This window comes from Leopardus geoffroyi, chromosome E2 (assembly GCF_018350155.1).
Source record: "Leopardus geoffroyi isolate Oge1 chromosome E2, O.geoffroyi_Oge1_pat1.0, whole genome shotgun sequence".
Taxonomy (NCBI): domain Eukaryota; kingdom Metazoa; phylum Chordata; class Mammalia; order Carnivora; family Felidae; genus Leopardus; species Leopardus geoffroyi.
This window is the reverse complement of record NC_059335.1, coordinates 14585965-14606207: the sequence shown is the minus strand read 5'-3', so window position 1 is coordinate 14606207 and position 20243 is coordinate 14585965. Positions and strand designations below refer to the sequence as shown.

Genomic DNA, 20243 nt, shown 5'->3' with positions numbered 1-20243 from the left:
TTCAGAGCTGTGCCATCAGCAGAGGACACACGCTAAGACGGGAGCCCCAGGCAGCTCAGGGGCAGAAGCAGGACAATTCTACGGAGGGACCGAGGAGACCCACCATGTGTCTACCGCACCCCCCAGCGAAACCGGGAAAGCAGCAATGATGCTGTGCAGGTGGCGGGCACATCGAAACAAGACCTCTAAAGCTGGCTTCCCAGTGCGGATCCAGAGCTGTAACATGAGGACGGCCCACTTCTTGTCACTTCTTCATTCCGTTAACAAATATTTAGTCATTCTGGGCCAGGTTCTGGAGATAAAATGGTGACCAGCACAGGCTTTGTCCGCATCCTCGTGGATTTATCTGTCTTGAGAGGGAGGCAGACATGAGACGCTGACATCACAGACGGTCAGGGCTGAGATGGGGAAAAGCCGGAGTTGTAGAAGCCCAGAAGGGGCACCTGACCCACCCTGGGGGTCAAGGAAGGCTTTCTGGAGGAGGAGACATCGAGACCCAAAAGCTGTATGGAGTTAGTTGTGAAGAGGCGATCAGGAGAAAGAGCGGTGCTCCAAAAGGTGGAAAGAGCATGTGCAAATGTTTAGGGGTGAGAGGGAGTGTGGAATGTTCTAGACCAACACCATCCAACAGAAACATAATGAGAACCCCAACTGTGAGTCACAACGTAATTAAAAAACTTTTGGTAGCCACGTTAAAAAGAAACAGTTGAAATGAATTTTAATAATCTATTTTATTTAACCTGATATAGCCAAAATATTACCATATTAACATGTGATCAATATAAAAATTATTAATGAGATATTTTACATTCTCTTTTTTTTGTACTAAGTCTTTGAAATCTGGCGGGCATCTTACACTGCGGGTACATCTCAGTTCACACTGGCCACATTTCAAGTGCTCGACAGCCACGTGCTGCACTGAGCAGCACAGCTAGACCCTTGCTACCCAAAGCACTGGCGTCAGTGGGGAGCTTGCAAGAAATACAGAATCGCAGGCCCTCCCTAGCCCCACTAACTCAGGATCTCCATTTTAACAGGATCCCAGGGGATTCACACGCACTTGAGTTTTGAGAAAAATGGGTCCAGTTCTGTCTGAAACACTTCTGTGGCTTCCTGTTGCCCTCGTGACAAACACTCAGCTACTGACCTTGGCAATCATTCATTCATTAGTGCATCACCACTCCTGAGCACCTACTGCATCCCAGGCCCTGTGCTCGGTGATGCTGGGGACACAGCAGGGACAAGGACAGACCTGATTCCTGACCTCATGAAGCCCCTAGGCAATTAATAGAGAAGGACCCAAATCCCTGTTTCATTCTGACCATGGTGAGGATGTGTGCTTAAAGTGGGGTTACTGTGTACAAGTTCAGGAGGCCTGACCTGGGTTGAGTGGAGAGGGCATCCAGAAAATAACCCAAATAAGGGCAGAGGCCACTATCACGGCAAAACGCCACAAGCAGATTAAATGTCCCATTGCAGAGGCTGGGCAGGCCAAACAACACCAGCCTGTCCGTGGTCACTAAGAGGGATAGTTTTCAGGCTCGAGAAGCGCCTGGGGGGTAGGGTTACAGGAAACGAGCCAGGGACAGAGCCTGGTGATAGTGGCACACCACACACAGATCCGTCCGCATTTGGAAAACGAGGGGAAAGGGAACAGAGAATCGGGAAGGCGGTCAATTTGCCAACAGGGGGGAGGACTGGAGGCAAGGAATGGTAGGTGACCTTTTCTTTAAAAAAGGTCTTTTAATACAACATACTTGTATTTACTGTAGAGTAACTGAGCAGGGGAGAAAATGTGCAGGATGTGGATGGAACAAGAATGGCCATGACTGTTGAAGCTGAGAGATGGGACATTCATTAGACTTTTCCCTCCACTTTTGTGTTTGTTTGAAATTTTCCTTAAAAGCGAAAAAACGTGTTGTTCTTTATAAATAGTTGCAGATGTCAAAAAAGATTTTAGCAGATGGAGAAGCTCACTGAAGTCCTTCTTCCAAAAAGAAGAAATCGCATGATCAGAAATGTGGTCATCCTCTAAGAATGGAATCCGGGAGGAAGGTGGGTCAAGGCAGATTCCAACTCTTGGGTTCGAATCCTGGTGCTGTCACTTACTAGCTAGGGAACCTGAAGTCCCCGATGTCAACTCTCACACCTCATGGAAACCCAGGGATGACAACAGTAGCTGCCCGAGGGCTGAGGATTACTGAATTCATGCATGGAAAGGGCTTAGGAAGGCATCTGGCATGAAGGAGCCAGGTAGATGCAGGCAGTTGTCATGATAAAGCACATGCCAGCCAGGTTCAAAACCACAGGGTGTCTCCACGCAGATGTGTTCCTACTTCCTTTACATGGAGTTCATTGTCCCAATAGTCCCTGGTATCAGAGTAAAGACAAGAATTCTCCCTAGGTCGATATACTTCTGTTGCCTTCCTTCACACCTACGAAACCCTGATATATATGACAGTTGTTCCAAACGCTTGCATCACACCATTTAGAGAAGTTACACAAGTTGTGTTTACAATCACTGTGAAAATCAGTAGGAGAAAAATCCCCTTAGCTGGGTATTTGCAATTCCATTCTGGCCTGATGACTGTTACTGTGCACACAGAGAAAGACGGCGCTTTTCCTGCCGCTGCAGAATGTTTAAAGTTATAAGACGCTTCCCGAACGTTTTTTCCTCTTAAAATTCAAACATGATGGGATTTTCTCCCTTGCTAGCCTTTTCTCCCACAACTACTGTTGGTGTTACGTTGGTGTTCAATGAAAACAGTCACTGCAAAAAATTTCTTAAAAGTAAAGGCCCTTGCCCCCTTCCGACACTCAGCAATGACCACTGGTTACATTTTGTTCATCGTCCTTATAGATGATGATGTCTGGGATCCTTTCAAAATTTATGCGTGGGAAGACCGTGGGTGGAGTGTGGGTTGGGCGGGATTGACTAGACTGGAGGGGGCGGGGCAGGGGGAGGGGCCACGCACAGGCCCAGGTGAGAGAGCTGGTGACGTCATGTTCTGTGTGTCTGGAGCTTAGACACTTGGGGAGACAGGCAGAGTGATGGTCGGGGGCCACATCACACCAGGCCTTCAGGATCAGTTAGAACCTTGTCCTTAGGATGCTGGAGAAACACGGAAAGGCTTCAAGCAGGAACACGTGATCAGATTGGTGTTTTACAGAACTCCCTCTAACTGCCAAGTGGAGGTGGGTGAAAGTGAGAAAAAGGAGGCCAGGGGCCCAGGGAGGAGGCCAGGCGAGATGAGGTGGGAGAGGTGGGGTTGGACCAAGGCAGGGCCATGAAAGGGGAGAAGAGGGCAGGTGGGAGAGGTATCTAGGAGGCCTAGTGCACAAGCCATGGAGGCTGATGGGTCGGGCTGGGTGCGTGCGCGCGCGCGCGCGCGCATGTTGGGGAGGAAAGCATCAAGGATGAGGCCCAGGGTTCTTTGTGGAAACTTGGGATATGGAGGGGCCACCCCTGAAGGAGAAGGTTTGGAATTTGGGACACACTGAGTGTTAAGGGCCCAGGGGTCACTCAGGGCTGAGGGTGAGGGGCCTTTATGAAGCCGCAGGATGCCCAAGTGTGGGGCTAAAGGTAGAGGTTGGGGCTAAGGACAGAGAATGGGCATCACCAGCACAGAGACAGGAAACAGACCATAAAAGTGGATAAGATGGCCCAGGGGCTGGGAGGAGAGAAGAGCCCCCAACACTTAAGGAATTGGTGAAATCAGAGGAACTTATTGCAAAGAAACAAGACAGAGGAGAAAAATCAGGGGACAGCAGCATCACAGAAACCAAGGGGAGAGTGTCCTTAGAGAAGGCAGGAATGGCCAACACTGCTGATTTTTGCCACAGTGGCCAACAAGATGAGCACTAAAAGGTGCCCACTGAGCCAGGTTCTCATTGTCAGAGAAAGAAGTTACAAAGAAAGCAAGGGCGGGGCGGGGGGGCGGGTAGGCAGGAGTGGACCTTCCAGGGCTAGAGTAGAGTCAGAGCTGGCCAGTGTGCACTCATCAGCATTGACACAGAATCCACCTGCACACACACGCTCAGAGATGCAGATGTGTATGTACACGTCGGTTTGTATACAGACATACATCTTCTAGCTTTGTCAGCTGAGAGCGACTGGAAGCAGTGACACCCGGCAATGAAAACACCCAGGGCGCAGACCTTGGTTCCTACTCCCATTCTCCAGCAAAAGGACCAGGGAAAGTGCCAGATAAGCCTGGGGCTCCTTACAGTGCTGGAAAGTAAGGAGGTGCTTGAGGGAGAAAAAAAAAAAGGAGTAAAGAACACAGGAGCCAACCTGACAGGGCCTCTAGGCCAAACCTGTAAAAATCTGAGTGAAAAAATTTTGATGGTATTGGGTTATACCGAAAGAATACAAAAAATATCCGTGAGTCCATACTGATATAAATCAATGACTGTACAAATAAAATAAATGGGGTGGAATGGACAAATCTTCATACAGAAGAACTCCAAATAAAATACAGGGAAGAACTGAGGAAAACAGAAAAGCAGCGTCATTAGAACACCACAGTAAGGGTGCCTGGCTGGCATAGTCGGTAGAGCGTGCAGCTCTTGATCTCAGGGTCACGAGTTCAAGCCCCATGTTGGGCGTTGAGCCTACTTAAAAAAAAAAAAAAAAAAGACAACCACCATATTAACTGTCCCAGGCAAGATCCATTGATGGATGCCAAAATCAGGGGGAGGAACTTTGAGGAGACCGGACATTTGCACAGCCTCAAAGTATCTTCCCACATTTATCAATTACTGTGGTGGTTTTTATATATGAAGACAATATCTGACATTTTTCCCTCTAGGAAACGGAATTCAATTCTCCTCCCTTTGAGAGTACGCTGGATGCTGTGACTTGCTCCTAACACACGCACAGTAAGGAAAGGGCAGAACAGTAATACCGCGGGCAAGATACCTGGTGGATGCCACCTTCATGAAATGAGGTCACCTGAGTCTCAGTGGGATTCATCCCCAGCCTATAGTCTAACCGAGAGAACATGAAAAAAACCAGACTGAGGGACAGTCCACAAAATACCTGACCAATATGCCTCAAAACTGTCAAGATCATGAAAGACAGGGAAAGACTGAGAAACCGTCACAGATTGGAGGAGACCAAGGAGACAGGACGAGTAAATGCAACGGGGTATCCTGGATTGGATCCTGGAACAGAAAAAGAACATTAGTGGAAAAACAGGGGGGATATGAATAAAGTTCGGAGTTCTGTTAATCCAACACTAACCAATGTTAACGTCTTGGTTTTGACAAATGTAAAACTATTGTTATGTAAGATGTTAACGTGCGGGGGAGCTGGGTGTAGGATGTACGGGAAGTCTCTGTACTATCTTTGCAATCTTTCTGTAAACCCAAAATTACTAAATAAAAACATTTTAAAGTAGCTGTGGACTTGGCTATGAGTTGGCCCAGCAGAGTCCCTCGCTCCCTTCATCTGGCTCTTCAGATCTCACCTCCTGTGTTCTCTACTCTGGGGAGTCCTTCCTGACACCTTAGACCAGGTCACGTGCTTCCTCTGGGCTCCTCTGGGGAGGCCGCCGCGGCCGTGTGTCTGCCCAGGAGTGATGAGTGTCTCCCTGTCAATGGAGACTGTCAATGCTGATGGCGGCAGAAGCTGCACCAGATCCCCATGACTTCTCCCAACATGACCCTTCCCCTTCTGAGCCCAGAGCCTGTCAGATCCCATCTTCATGGTCTCCCCGACCCCATTCACCCGAGGCAGGGCGCATCTGAGGCCACACAGATGGTCTGTCCCACCCACCTATCAAAACAGCACCAAATCGTTCCCCTTGCCCACATGCCGGCCTTCCATACACTGACCGCCAGAAACACTCCATGAGTGTGGACACTGAAGGTGACTGCCCAGTGCACACCCCTCCCAGAAGGAATCTTCCAGCTACAACAGGTTCAGCTGGGTTGGACACTGGACCCCAATTCAATTCTCACCTGGGGAATCTGGAATGGGGCCCGAGGGGCTGTAGGGCACTGCCCTGGAAGGTCACACAGAGTCGGGGCAAGAGTCTACTCTGGGCCAGCCTAGCTGCCTGCAGAATGCAAAGGGAGGTGGGGACCACAGGGCCCAGGGGAAAGAGGAAATCAGAGTCACTGCCCGGTGTTCAGACTTGATCCTGCCCTCACCAGGCCCCAGTCCATTTCTCTCCATCATCACCCATGACCAATCTACTGTGGGCTCTGTCTTCCAGATGTTTCCAGAGCACTGCTCACTCCTGTCCCTGCCCTGGTGCAGGCCACTGTGATCTCTCACCTAGATTACTGCATTAACTCCTCATGGGCCCCCTGCTCTCCACCTCCACTCACCCTTAGCAATCTCATCCTGGGCCTTACAACTGCGAAAATGCCAGTGACTCCCACGTTTGTATCTCTAGCTCAGATCTAGCCCTGAATGCCAGACTCATACGTCCCACGTGCTCGGCCAGTCCACAGGGACATTTCACAGACCCGCGGCCTCTCCAGGTCTCCCCCAGGCAGTTCCTGGTACTACTTCCTCCCAAACTTAGAGCTGTTGGCTCCTCTTTCTCACCCCACACCTGTACCCCAAGTCCTGTCCACTCTTCCTTCAAATTATGTCCTAAATTCGGCCACACCTCTGGCCAAAACACCACCATCTCTCAGCTGGAGAGATGCAGCCTCTGCGCTGCTTCCATCCTGGTGCCCATGCAGTGGCCAAAGGAATCTTACAAAGATGGTAGATCGCATCGCTCTTGAGCCCCAAACGCACTGCATGTCTGCCCCCCTCACTGTGAATCGAATTCAAGTCTGCCAACCAAGCTCGTATGGCCTGGACCCTCATCCCCTTCCCGTCCACTGGTTCACTCTGGTCCAGTTCACTCTTTCCTGCTCCTCCAACACATCCCCGCATACCTGGGGCCTCTGAATTTGCTCTCTAGTTTTACTTGGAATGTCCTTCCCAAAACACACGCACCGCTGGCTTCCTCCCTTTTGGCCAGGTCTCTCCTCCATTAACATTTCCACAAAACTTATTTAGGCCCCCTCCCCTCCCCCTGTTTGTCACTCTCTACCCCTCCTCTCCTCAGCCCCCCTCCCCCCAACAATCTCCCAGGCTCTTATCCCCAACACGGATTTCCCGACCATCCACCTTCCCCAGGAGAATGGATGTTCCAACAAGGTCAGAGCTTGGGAGGACCTTGTTTACTATTATAACACCAGCACCTGAAACAGTGCCTGGAATGCAGTAGGTATTCAGTAGCTGATGAATCAAAAAATAAATGAATAAAACGCTAGAATCAGTTAGGATGCTGGTTCCAAGTAACGGAAAGCCAGTTCCACTTGGCGTAAATGATACCCAGGTTTACTGGTTTCCCTAGTGACAAAGTCCAGAAGGAACTCACTTCAGGTGAAGCCTGATGCAGCACTTCAACAATATCACCAATGACCTGTCTGTCTCTCCACTAGAACTTCCAAGAAATTGGCTTCCTCCTGTGGTCCTAAGGTCACTGTCTACAATAATCTTGGCTGTATGCTTCATAGTAATTATCCCTGCCATATGCTAGGCGCTTGCTAAGTCAGACCCTGAGACGAATATTGTTATAATCTCCATTTTACAATGACAAAATTGAGCCTTGGAGAGATGAAGTCACTTACCTAAAATCATACCACTAGTAAATGGGTTAATAATGCTTGTATCGTCTTACTATCCCTTCTTTAACGATTATGAACATTTTCATGCTAACGACTAATAGCTATCACAAACTCAGCACTTACTACGTGCTAGATATCTTGCCAGTACTCCATTAACTTCTCTGTGCCCTCAGTTCCTCATCTGTGTAACGGGAATAACAATTATTACTACACAGGGTGACTGTGAGGCTTACGTGAGCTAATATACAAAATGATAAGATATCAGGAAGCTTGTTTCAGTGAGCTATCGCTGAGTAACAAATCATCCCATAACACAGTGGCTTAAAATAGCAGCCATTTATTTGCTCATGATTCTGGAATTTGAGCAAAGCGGGGAGGGCAAGGTGAGTCGCCATTCTACCCGGTGTCAGCTGGGAACTTGGCTAGAACATCCAAGATGGCATCACTCTTGTCCTGCACATCAGCTACAACAGCGGAACAGTTGGGGGGTGGCTGGGCCTCTCTCTGTACACCTCTCTCTCCAGTGGAGTAGCTGGACTTCTTTGTAAAGCAGCCCAGGGCCCAAGAAGTAAAAGCAGTACTGCGGGCCTCTTAAGGTCCCCGACCAGCACAGCGTCACTTCCACTGCACTCTACTGGTTAAGACAAATCATGGGCCAGCCTAGATTAGAGGGCAGAGAGACTCCACCTCTTGATGGGAGAAACAAAGATGTGTGGCCTTCGGTAGAGGAGGCTATTTTAATCTCAGGAGAGCAGCCTTTTCACAGGTCTCACTACTTCAATCTTTAACCCCATCGTCAGTTCCCCCACACGACAGCCAGAGGGATCTTGTAACATACAGAACTGATGGCACCTCCTCTCACTGCTTAAAGTTCTTTGAGAGTCTCCATTACGCATGGGGTTAAGGACCCAACTCCTTACAGGGTCCACATTACCAGGCTTCTTGCTCCCCATCAGCCTCTGGGCTCCGACCACCACACACCCACACCCACACACACCACACACACACCCCTTTTAATGGAGTGCCTAATGCCTACGCTTTCATCACTTCAATTCCACTTCCTAGGATCTAGATTAGAGTTCTGGCCAAGTGCTCTTATGGCACTTTCTACATTTCTTTGTAATTTCATATCTGTGTGATTAGCTGACGATTTGAACCTCTACCCCTAACACTGTGAATTCTCGGGGAACAGGGAAACTGTTTTGTTCTCTGCTGTGTTCCTGATGCTGAGCACAAAGCAGAAGCAAGATGAAATCCTTGCTGAATGTCTGAGACCTCAGAAAATTTTAAGGCAGTCCTCTGAAGTTCTGTGGAAGAGGGATGGGCAGAGTCCCTGTGATGCCGGGGTAAGGATCTACATTCTGAAATCACCCACTGACTCGTCCCTTCAATAAACTGTTACTGAGCCCCTACTATGTGCCAAGAGCTCTTCTAGATGTTAAAGATAAAATACGAAGTAGACAAAAGCCCCTGCCCTCATGAAGTTTATGGTCTGCTGTGGGTGCAGAGGAGACACAGACAATAAACAAGATAACCTATACAGTGAGTCAAATAGTGATATGATTAATGCTACGGAACAGTTAAAGGGAAATTAATATATGAATGTTAGTAGTATAGTTCCAGAAGGGTGGTCAAAGAAGTTCCCAAGGAGGAGATGATATCTGAGTAAAAACTAAAGGAGATGAAGGTGAGCCTTGACATCTGGAGAAGAGTGTTCCAGGTAAAGAGAGGAAGTGCAAAGGCCCTGAGGCTAGTGTAGCTGGAGCAGAGTGAGCAGGGTAAAAGGACCAGGTGGAGAAGTAACAGGGACAGATCATGCAGGGATCAAGGGCCTTGCAAAGGCCATGGAAAGAACACTGGCATTTGCTGTGTGAGATAGCGCCACAGGAGGGTACTGAGCAAGAGAGAAATGTGACCTGATACAGGTATTCAGTGTCACCCTGCTGCATATAAGAAAGACTGTGGGGAGCACAGAGACCAGGAGGCTGCCGTGATGGTCTAGGCAGGATACAGAGTGGACAGGACCAGGGTGACAAGAGTGGAGGTGGGAAGAAACGATCAGGTTCTGAATACACTTTGAAGGAATTTGCTGATGGACCAGACATGAATATAAGACAATGAAGGAGGAGGCATTTACTGAGAATGTGGGAAGAACAGGTTTTTGGGAAAAGACCAGAGTTCAATTTGGTCAAGATACCTTGGTCTCCAGAGGACTACAGCTATCTTGAGAGAGGAGGTATCATGTGGGCAGTCAGCAGGTCAGGGAGAGGTTCTGGGCTGGATATTGAAATGTGGGATATACATTTCCACACTTATCCCAAATTCCTACATGACTGGATCCTGATGATGTCTCGAAGCTCATCTTGCACGTTGCTAAGTCAATGGCGCACACATGCGCGAGCACACACACAATCTTGGGCCTTCCACTTGCTAATTATGTGATCTTGGTTAAACTACTTAACCTTCTCTGTGCTCAGCATCCTTGTTTGCAAAATGGCGATCATAATAGTCTCTGCCTCCTAGAACTGTCCATTAAAAATTTTTTTTCTTATTAAGCATCTATAATATGCCAGATACTGTTCTACCTGCTGGAGATACCCCTTTCCCGCCCCTCTCCGCCTCCCCCTTCCACACAGCCCGTAAAGCCATACATTCTGTCAACTCAGCCTTCTGGACGTCTCTCCCACCAACATCCTTTCTCCCCTCCCAGCCAAGACTCCTGCCTTGGTTCATCCCCAACATCTCTTGCCTCGGAACGTGCCACAGCCACCACCCTGGGCTCCCAGACCCTAGTCTCGTTCCCATCAATCTATTCCTAGATGGCAGCAAACTGGGCCATGCATGCCCCTTCCCTTCTAGAAATCCTCTCGTGGCTCCTCAATGTCTTTTGGACAAAATCCAAGCTACCTAATCAGGCCAACAAAATCTTCCACGATCAAATTCATACAGAACTTTCAATTAGCTCTCCAACACCACATCACCCGCAGTTCATATTCACACAACAGGCTGTTTCTCGTCGCTGCCTGTGCGCAAACCACCGCACCACCGCCACCCCAAACATCCGGTCTTCGGGTCTCAGCTCAAACAGCTCCTCCTCCTCCGGGAATGTTCCCTACCCGTGCCTCGTCTGGGGTCCCCTCAGCGTTCCACACTGCGCCCCCACCCGAACACCCGCAGGTCCGTAACGGCGTCCACGCTTCTCTCCTACCGACCGGGGCTTCCTGTAAGCTGGGCCAGACACCGCAGCTGGTGATGCTCTGTGCGATGGGGCCGCTTCAGGCCTCAGCGCCTCCCTCCTGCTCTGCGACCGCGGACGCCTAACCTGCTCAGTCTCGGGGAGCAGCACAGTGGCCCACCTTCCGTACGCCTGACAGAACTCAACACCGGCGAACAGCCTGACCAACGCCACCCAATCACGGCTTTTTCCTTTTCTACAGCCCGCCTCAAGCATCCGGGCCCCGTCCACCTCTGACTACCGATTGGCTGCCTGAGACCGGCCCTAACTCGTGAGCGAAAAGAATTCTGGTCTTTGTAGTCCCCTGACGGAAAGCGGCAAAAGGGATTGCAACGTATAACTCCATTTCCCAGGAAGCGCCGCGCCCCAATGGCGGGAGACGGTAGGTACCTTTGAGTCAGGAGGCTCTTGACTGGCCGGTTGGGAGACTTAAGTTTCCAAATTGCTATGGAAACAGACCCACTTACCTGAAACCCTGGGAATATCTTTCTGCCAGAGAATCTCAAAATGCTTTGCTCCGTCACGGTTCCAAAGGGTAAGACCAGACATGGGGGTGGGGGTGGGGTAAAGTCTGTACTTTACACTGCCTGCCTGCCATTCCCCAGATGGCATTAATAAGGCCTGCTGCAAGCATTCGGCACCTACTAGATGCCTGCCTGGCATAAGGAGCCACTCCTGTGCAGACTCTGTGGAAGCCCTGGCTTATTAGGGCAGATCCTGATGTTTCCCAGAGACAGGCCACAGCTGGGCGTGTACTCGTTCAGGGTCTGTGTTTACCACGGAAAAGACAAACATGGGCTAGGATCCTATCCAGGATCTCTTGTCTAGGATTCCGTAGCCCCAGACTTCCTGCAGCCCCGTGTCTGCGCCAATAGCCATAACTTCCCCAGGGATGCATCCCTCATGACAGAGCTTTTCTGGCACCCCCTCCCAAACACCGTTCCCCACCACGCCTCTGAGGGCCAGGTGAGGGGAGCCGAGGCCTTGCAAACTCTCAGGCAGGCGTGTGAGAAAGCTCTTTACTGGGGGGTACAGCAAGGAGGAGCAAGGCCATCTCCCCCTACCTGCCCCCACCCCCTCCTAGGGCCCTAGGGTGAAGGGGGTCTCCCCCCGACACCGGACCACCACTGTCTTTGGTACAATAAATAGAAAACAAGGGGGGGGGGGGAGAGGGGGCCAAGGGTCCAGTCCTTAGTGAGGAGGGTGCGCCTAAACCCCTCTCCTTGACCCCCTGCCCCAGGCCCCAATCAGTGCAGGCCTCACCCACCCCAGCTGGGTAGCAGCAATTCCAGTCAAGGGGAGAGATGAGGATGGGAGCCCAGGGCCCCCAGATGGGGGGTATGGCTTCAGGAGGGGCCCCAGGGAGGGGGCTGGGTCATGAGCTGGCTGCCGTGCTCTGGGGTACACCACGGAGGCCCAAGCGAGGCCCCAGAGTGGCAGGGTCATCAGGGGGTGGGAGGGGTGGACGACCTCCTGTCATCCGAGTCCGGAGGGCTGAGGCAGCCGGGTGCTGGGGGGCAGGCGCCGGGTGAGGTGGGGAGCAGTCCGGAGGGCCGCCCACCAGGCTCACATCCATCAGCTCCGGGGGTGGTGGTGAGGTTGGTGATGGGGGACGGCCAAGGCATCGGGGTTGAGGGGGTAACTGGGCCCCGGCCCCTGGCAGTGACGAGGCGGAGGCAGGGGCCTGATGTGTCTTGTGGGGCACATCACCCCCTGCCCAGGGGCGCAGCGGCTGGGAGGGTGGGACCTAAAGGAGCAGAGGAATAGTGGGTGATGGAGACCCAGGTCCTGAAGCCCAGATAACCCACTATCCACCTCCCAGGTCCCCAAGGCCCCAGTACCTGGGGGCTGTTCATCTCACAGTCAGTGATGGGGGGCCCGGGGCCCCCACAATATCGGTTGCTGTATCGGTAGGTCCGGTTGTCACTGGAGGAGCCGCTGGAGCCTCCTGGAAGTGCCAGGGGAGGAAATGAGGAGAAGCCTTAGGGTGAGGAGAGGTGGTGGCTGGGTTTTCGGGTGGCTGAGTCTGGCTGGCAACTCAGGCCCACGCCTGGGCTTTGGGATCAGAGCCTATCTGAAGGATGGGCCCAATTCTGAGATTAAGGATCAGAGCTCAGTTTTGGCTTTCAGAGTCAGAAGCAGTTTCAGAGGTGTGAGCCCAAGCGCAATTTCAGAGATCAGGTCACAGCCAGGCAGAGCTCTCTTGCCCCACCCGTTCCGGAGTGCAGGATCCCACAGTTTCAAAGCTCTAGATGAAGGCCCAGTGGCAAGGTCCCCCAGGTCAGGCCAAACCCATGTTGCCCACCCTCCTGTTCTAGCCCACCTGGCACTGGGCACCCACCAGAGCTGGAGATGGAGCTGGCGGTGCTGGAGGAGGGGCAGGTATCAAGGGGTGCGGGCGAGGTGGAGGCACTGCTGCCTGCCGGGCCCGTGTTGGTGGCCTCATCAGCCGTGCGGCGGAAGAAGCCGTGCTGCAGAGCCCCCAGTGGGCTGATGCGGGCGGCGGGCTCATACTCCAGCATGCGCAGCACCAGGTCCTGGAAGCGGAGGTAGTCGGCGGGGCTGTGGCCCGGCTCCCCCGCCCGCCGGCCCCCGGGCCCGCCCGTCTGCACGCCCAGCACCTCCTGCAGCCGCCGTGTCCCGGGGCCCTGGTAATCCTGGCAGGGAGGGGGTGGGAGGGGGGGCAAGAGAGTGGCCGTCAGTGGGCAGGAGGGGCAGGGAGACACACACGGGGAAACAGAGGCACAAGAGAGAAAGTGGAAGGAGAGAAGCTAAGAAGAGTTGTGGGGTGGGTAGGAGAGACGGGGGAGGGGGGGTGGGCTGGGACGAAGGAGAGGAGAGACAAGGGGGAGAGGAAGGAAGGGAAAGACACAAGGGAGAGGAAGCAGGGAGAGAGGAAGCCCCAAGTGTGAGAGAGTGAGGGGCCACCAGGGTGGGAGGAGCGGCGTGGGGCAGGGGCCGCACCTTCCTGAGTTCCTTTGTCCTTCGTAGGGTCCAGCCACCCCCAGGCAGCCGTTCAAAGTACTTGCGAGCCTTGGGTGCCTGGTCCAGCATGGGGGCTGGTGGGATGCCCAGCACCTCCACAATCCGGTTCATCTGGTCCACCTGTGGAGCAGTCAGGTGGGCAGTCAGGGTCATCAGGCCCACCAGGCCTCTGTCCCCTCCAGCACACCCCCTCCTCGGGAGCACACCTCATTGGAGCCACTGAAGAGGGGCTCTCCAGTGTGCATCTCCACCAGGATGCAGCCCAGGGACCACATATCAATGGCCAGGTCGTAGGGTGTGCCCAGAAGCACCTCAGGCGACCGATAGAAGCGGCTCTGGATGTACTGGTAGATCTGGGGGGCGGAGCAGGAAAGAAGGCAGCAGTCAGAGGTCCCAGCCTCCCCTAGTGGTGCCATGGCCATACCCAAAGCTGAGACAAGCTTCCTTTCACCAAAACCGAGGACGGAGGTTCCAAACTTGGATGTTACCAGTACCCCTGCTTTCCAGGAGCCACTACCATCATCTTATTCACCAGCCTCAGAAGTCTCTGCTGACCTAGTCTCACCCTGATCTCCATCCCAAAGCCTGACCCTGGTCATCAGAGGCTGGCAGTCTGCAAGCCCAGGCCCTTCGCACCCCCGCAATCCAGACCCTTTCCAAGCCATCTCAAATGTCTGCTCACATGAAGCTGTAAAACTAAAGCACCCGTCCCCTCTTAAGGGCACAGGGCAAACAACTTAGCAAAGCATCACTCCAAGCTCAAAGCCAACCCAACTTCACTCTGCCCACATCTGGCAGCCTCAACACTGGCCCTGCCTCCTCAGGCCTCACGCTTCCTTTCCTACTGGGAACTACATCCTGTGGCACTTTTTTACCACGCCCCCCCCCCCCACCCCCGCCTTACGCGCCGTACGCCAACACCTCATCCCGATACTACCCTTCAGGCACCCGCCAGGCCACTTCAGGCTGGGCCCTGCAACCCCATCCCAGCCTAGCTCCGCCCCTCGGGCTCCAGCCACTGGTGCCCCCGCCCCTGTCACACCCACGCCGCGAGCCCCGCCCCCGGGCCGGGCCGGGCCGGGCCGGGCCGTGCCGCGCCGCGCCGCACCCGCTGGCCAAGCTGGCAGGAGCTGCCGAAGTCCACGATCTTGATGGCGCTACGCTTGGGATTGCAGAGCAGGATGTTCTCGGGCTTGAGGTCGCAGTGAATGATGCTGAGCTCAGGCGTGGCCAGGAAGAGCAGCGCTGTGCAGAGCTGCTGCGCCAGCTTCCGCGTCAGGTTCAACGAGACTCCGCGGAAGTGCGTGTTGCGCAGGAGGTCGTACAGGTTGTAGGAAAGCAGCTCGAACACCAGGCACAGGTGGTTCCGAAACATGAAGTGCCGCTTCAGGTGCACTGCGGGGAAGGAGGCAGAAATGGGCCGCTGGTGAAGCGGAGGCTCAGAGAGGGCGAGTGGCAGCCGGGGACACACGGTAATAGGGAGAGAGGCCACAAAGCAGATCTGTGACTCTGCCGTGTGAGCACTGGACAGATAGTGGTGTGCCCACGGGAGGCAGCTGCTGGTCAGGGTGTTTTCATTCGGTCTGTAACTTGATTCACGTCAAGAAAAAGATTTTCTTGATTAAGAGAAGTTCATTTTTTTCAAGTCTCTCTCCAACTTCCTGATAAATGAAAGAGAACGTTTCTCTTTGGTGCTGATGGGTCTTTAATACCCTTCGCCATTTCCTTAATTTTGTAACGTTGTTTTACTCTCAGTTCTGTTTATTTTTGTGGCAGAGGACACTCGCTTTCCATTTACTGTAACCATATGTATTTCAAGAAACACACTCTCTAATCTACTCTTGCTTTTTCTAAGAGGAATCAGTGTGGGAAAGAGGAAAAAGACTGACACAGACGTCAGGAGTAAAGGCCCTGGAGTCCACTGCCTGGTGACATTATAGCTCCACTAAGTACAAACTCGGTGGCCTTTGGCAAGTGATAGCGCCCGAATACTTCCTTTTCTACTCCAAGCTGTGGGCCATGATGCCCCTCCCCCCCAGGGCTGTAGTCATACTGAAACCAGTTGATTCAACGTGTGCTTGCAACAAGCCTGACCCTTAGTGAGCACCCAATAAATTCTGGTCAGCACTATGCTGGGAATAGGTCAGAAATCATGAAGGCGGCAAGAGAATCACTGATGTCAGGGAATTACAGACCAGAGCCTGCCCTGAAGACACTAGCCCCATCCTGTACTGGGTGTATGGCTGCCCCAGGCCTCACCTATGTAGTACTTCATCTCTGTGTCGTGCTGGTTCATCAGCTCTAGCAGCCGCAGCTCAATCTGGGCCTGGTTCAGGAAGGCCTTTTTGTTCTTGATGATCTTGATGGCCACCAGCTCCTGGGTCTGATGATCATAGGCTTTCACCACCTGCCAGGGCAGGACATGTCACAAAGTGAGGAATGGGGGTGGGGGATGGGGAGGAGGAGAGGGGAAGGGGGATGGGGGACAGAACAAAGCACCGCTTTTCTGTGGGTCAATACCAGTGGGTGCCCATGCCACCCAATCCCTGGGTCAGGGTGTGCGTCCCACACCTGGCCAAAGGAGCCTTTGCCAATGAGTGAGTCAATCTCGTAGCGCTCCAGCCAGCGCTCGCCACTGCGCACAATGTAGTCGTGGTTGTCATCGTCATAACCATGGTTCAGGACCTTTTTCTCCTTCTTGGTGCTCGAGTCCTGAGGTGGCGCCTGCTGGGCCCGCCGCTTCTTCTTCGCATAGTATACCTGCCCAGCCGGCCAGCAGATAAGGACTGCTGAGTGACCTGTGCTGGCAGCCAGGACCCCTCAGCACCCAGCCGGGCCCCCGCCCACCTCATTGATGTGCTTGTAGGTCTTAATGAGGTCCACGGAGAGCTTGCGCAGCGGGGCTGAGGTCGCATCCCGAAAGGCCAAGGGCAGCCTCCGTGGCAACAGCCGCACATCAGGCAATACCTGCAGGGCAGGGCGAGGGGTGGGCACTGAGGACAGGCGTGCACTTCTGACCTCCAGAGGGAGAGCTGTATGGGTGGCTGGGTCATCATGGTTACACACGCACATAGTTACTCGGTCATCATGTGACAACCCCACTAGGATAGAAATTCCCCAAGGGCAGAGACTCTCTGGTTCTTGCTGCATTTCCGGTGCCTGGAGCAGGACCTGGCACATAGCGGACAGTCATTAGAGATTTGCCAAGTGAATGAATGGGGAACTGTTTACCCCTCACCTTCCATCCCACACCTTTACTCCTTTCCGAACCTCAGTGGGAGAGATCAGACAGAAAACGTGGGCTCTGCCCTTTGCAGTCCTTCGCCGAGAGACCCTCCATTCTGGGTGTCCCATCTTGAGGGCTCACTTCTTGCCTTACCCTTGTCCCGTTGAGTCTTCTCATCCCTCATCCCCAACTCTGCACCATTTTTGCCCAGTGTTTCAGGATCCAGCACCCTTGATCTTCTACTCCGTCCCACTTCAAGCTCTACATTTCAGAGCCTTAAACAGTCTCTACCCCTGAATGTCTTTACTCTGCATCCTAAGGTGCTGCTGGCTCCAGGATCCTTTGGGTTCAACCTTCACCCACTTTCACCCCACCTCCCTCCCCCATCTTTCACTCTGGAACTTTTTTCCTTAGTGAACATTTATTGAGTGTTTTCGACGTGCCAGGCACTGTTCTCAGCATTTTATGTGCATTTCATTAATTTGTTTAATTCTCACAACAACCCTGTGAGGTAGGTATCATTACTGGCTCCATTTTACAGAATTCTAGAAAACTGAAGCAGGGAGAACCTAAGTAATTTAACCACCATGTCAGGATTTGAACCCAGGCTCTCTAAACAGATTCTGCCAGCAACTCCTCTATTATTTTCCACTCCAGATGGACCCTTCATGCCCCAAGGAAACTGTTTTGGGCAACCAAACTATCTTTCACCCCCCAGACCCTTCTGTCCCCAGCCTCCCCCTACCCCAGGCAGGTAAGGAGCCAGCTGAAAGCATACCTGCGTGTGCTCCTGGGGCCCTGGGAAGCCAGAGAAGGGACCATGGCCTGGTGGGACGGCCATGGTGGGCTCAGAGGGCCGCAGGGGAGCGAGGCCTGGAGCGGGAGCCCGGCCGGGGGGCGCCTTCTCGCATCCTGCACCTCGGCTGCCACCGCCGCTGAGACCTGAGAGCAGGCAGGAGGCAGGGGAACAACATGGAACAAGGGGATGTATGGGACAGTACGAAGCAGGAAAGAGGTAGACATCAGAAAGAAGGCAGGGCACAGGGAGAGGAGAAAAAGAGCAACAGGTGGTAATGAGAAGGGACAGAGAGAAGTGGTGGGGGTGGGAGCACAGCGGAGTCCCTCGACAGATGATTACCAAATAAATGAAGTAGGTGGCACAAAGAGGGGAACATGTGAAAGGGAATGATTGCAATCCAGGCAGGGATATAGACCATGACAAGAAAGAACAGAAAGACACCAATAATTGGGGGGAGGAAAAGAAAAAGATAGAAACCACAGACAGTATAGAGAGTAGGATTCACTGTTCGCTTCCCATTTCTACTTATGGCCCTCCCCGACGCCCCCTCACACAAGATCTTGCCCTCCTGCAGTCTTCCCTGATCATCAGGATCTCCTCGTATCACAGCAAGTTCCCTCCACTTCAAGATCTACCCTTCCCAGTAGATCCCTCAATCCAGAGAGCTCTAGGATCCCCCCACACCACATGAGACAACTCTGGGCCCCCTCCAAACCCACATCAGAGTCCTCTGCAGGCCCCTAAAACCACATCAAGGTCCTGGGGACCACACCAAGATTAACCTGTTCTATAGGATTATCTCCATACAACAGAGTCCCACCCCATGGCATTCCCATCCACCAGCCCCCACCCCCCAGGGGACCCACCCCATATCATGCCAAGACCTCTTCCCTATAACATCTCCTCCCACACCAGGGACCACTGCTCCAGGTAGATGCTCCCGTAGCACATCGGGGCTCTTCTCCGTATTACTTCATGGTCCCCCTCAGAAGCAAGGCTCACTTTCCCTGATGGGAGCAAGGAGGCTTCTCTTCCCTCGCCCTTCTCTCCCCTACACTGGATCTTCCCCTCCTCCTCCCATCCAAGATTTCTACCAGGGCCCTTTCTCCAGTTACTCTTCTCTACACCAGGGTCAATACACAACTGTGCCAATTCCTAGAAGGCCCCCAGAACCAAATTCCCCAAATATCACATAGAGTTCTCCCCTCACAGAGTACCTGTCACACCAAAATCCTCTCCCCACAGGCCTTCTCCCATGGCACTCCCTTTCTTCTATGCCAAGCCTTGCCACTCCACGATCCCTCCTCTCTCTTGGAGCTCCCCCGCCCCTCGCCCGAAACAACCTCTTCCCCGGGGCCCTCCCACGGCAGGACCTTCTCTCCAAGCACCCACCCCCTACCCGGGTCAGGGCTGGCGCGGGGCCCACGGGGGGCTGGGGCGCGGTGGGGCCCCCAGTGGGGTGGGCGAGCAGCCAGCATGGCGGCGGCGGTGGCAGAGAGGAGACGGCCGCCTGTCCCGGCCCGGCCGGCCCGGCAAGCCCCGCGGCGGGGAGGGCAAGCGGGACAGGCGGCCCGGTGGGTGACAACAGCAGCAGCCGCCGCCGCCGGGGGTGGGGAGAGGAGGGAACGAGGGTCAGCCCGGGGCACGCGGGGGAAGGGGAAAGCAGGTGGACGGGGGAGGGGTGGGTTAACCCTCGCCCCGCCGGCCCCGCCCCGCGCAGCCACCCGCCCCTGGGGACCCAGGCGTCCCGCCCCCCACCCTGGAGGCCCGCCCCGGTCGGCGGAGCCCCGGCGGGCGGGGCCGGCTGAGCTGAGCTTGGCAGTCCGCACCTGCCATGGCAACAACCGTGCCATTGGCCGCTGCTGCCAAGAGCTCAGCCAATCGCAGTCCAGAATAGCTGTTGCTAGGCGACGACGATGCAGCCGGAGGAGTCGAGCCCAAACAAAGGGCGGGAGCGGGGCCCCGCTACCCCCTCCCAGCCTCACTCCCAAGACTGCTCCCTCGGGCTCGGCCCCTTCCAAGAATCCGACTATGAATAGCCAGGCACGGCCTGCACCTGCCCGCCGCCCCCCTGCCCTCCTCCCTCGGCCTCGTGCTAAGTCTCGCGGCGACGCGGGCAGGGCGGGTCCGTACTGCCCCCTCCCCGCGAGCTCGTGCTACCCCACCTGTAGCCGCGTTGTTACCTGAGGGCGCGGGCAAGGGGACTCAAGCTGCTCGGGAAGCCCGAGCTCAGACCTGCCCACTGGCTGAAAGTATCCGGCGGACGCGGCGAGCCAGGGCCCCGATTACCCAGTAATGCAACCAGCAAAATGGCGACCACAACAAACCGGCCCCCACCTCCCGCCTCGGGCTCCGCCCCC

General features: G+C 53.9%; 1 protein-coding gene across 6 annotated transcripts; it reads right to left on the bottom strand.

Moving 5' to 3' along the window:
* Window positions 1–712: 712 nt before the first annotated feature.
* DYRK1B (dual specificity tyrosine phosphorylation regulated kinase 1B) lies at window positions 713–20220 on the bottom strand. 6 transcript variants are annotated; one of them, XM_045442345.1, is made up of 12 exons: window positions 19283–19513; window positions 17863–18026; window positions 16706–16825; window positions 16430–16618; window positions 16118–16265; window positions 14967–15253; window positions 14065–14211; window positions 13838–13978; window positions 13495–13530; window positions 13215–13410; window positions 12715–12821; window positions 11879–12620 (listed from the first exon to the last, which is right to left on the bottom strand). In XM_045442345.1, the coding sequence occupies exons 1-12, from the start codon at window positions 19359–19361 to the stop codon at window positions 12249–12251; spliced, it is 1986 nt and encodes a 661-aa protein (XP_045298301.1). In that variant the 5' UTR covers window positions 19362–19513; the 3' UTR covers window positions 11879–12248. The 6 variants fall into 6 exon arrangements, with proteins under 6 accessions (XP_045298303.1, XP_045298301.1, XP_045298306.1 ...); XM_045442347.1 differs by lacking the exon at window positions 11879–12620 and adding an exon at window positions 713–5466 and having other exon boundaries at window positions 13215–13530; window positions 19283–19517; XM_045442350.1 differs by lacking the exon at window positions 19283–19513 and adding an exon at window positions 20067–20220 and having other exon boundaries at window positions 13215–13530.
* Window positions 20221–20243: the final 23 nt, after the last annotated feature.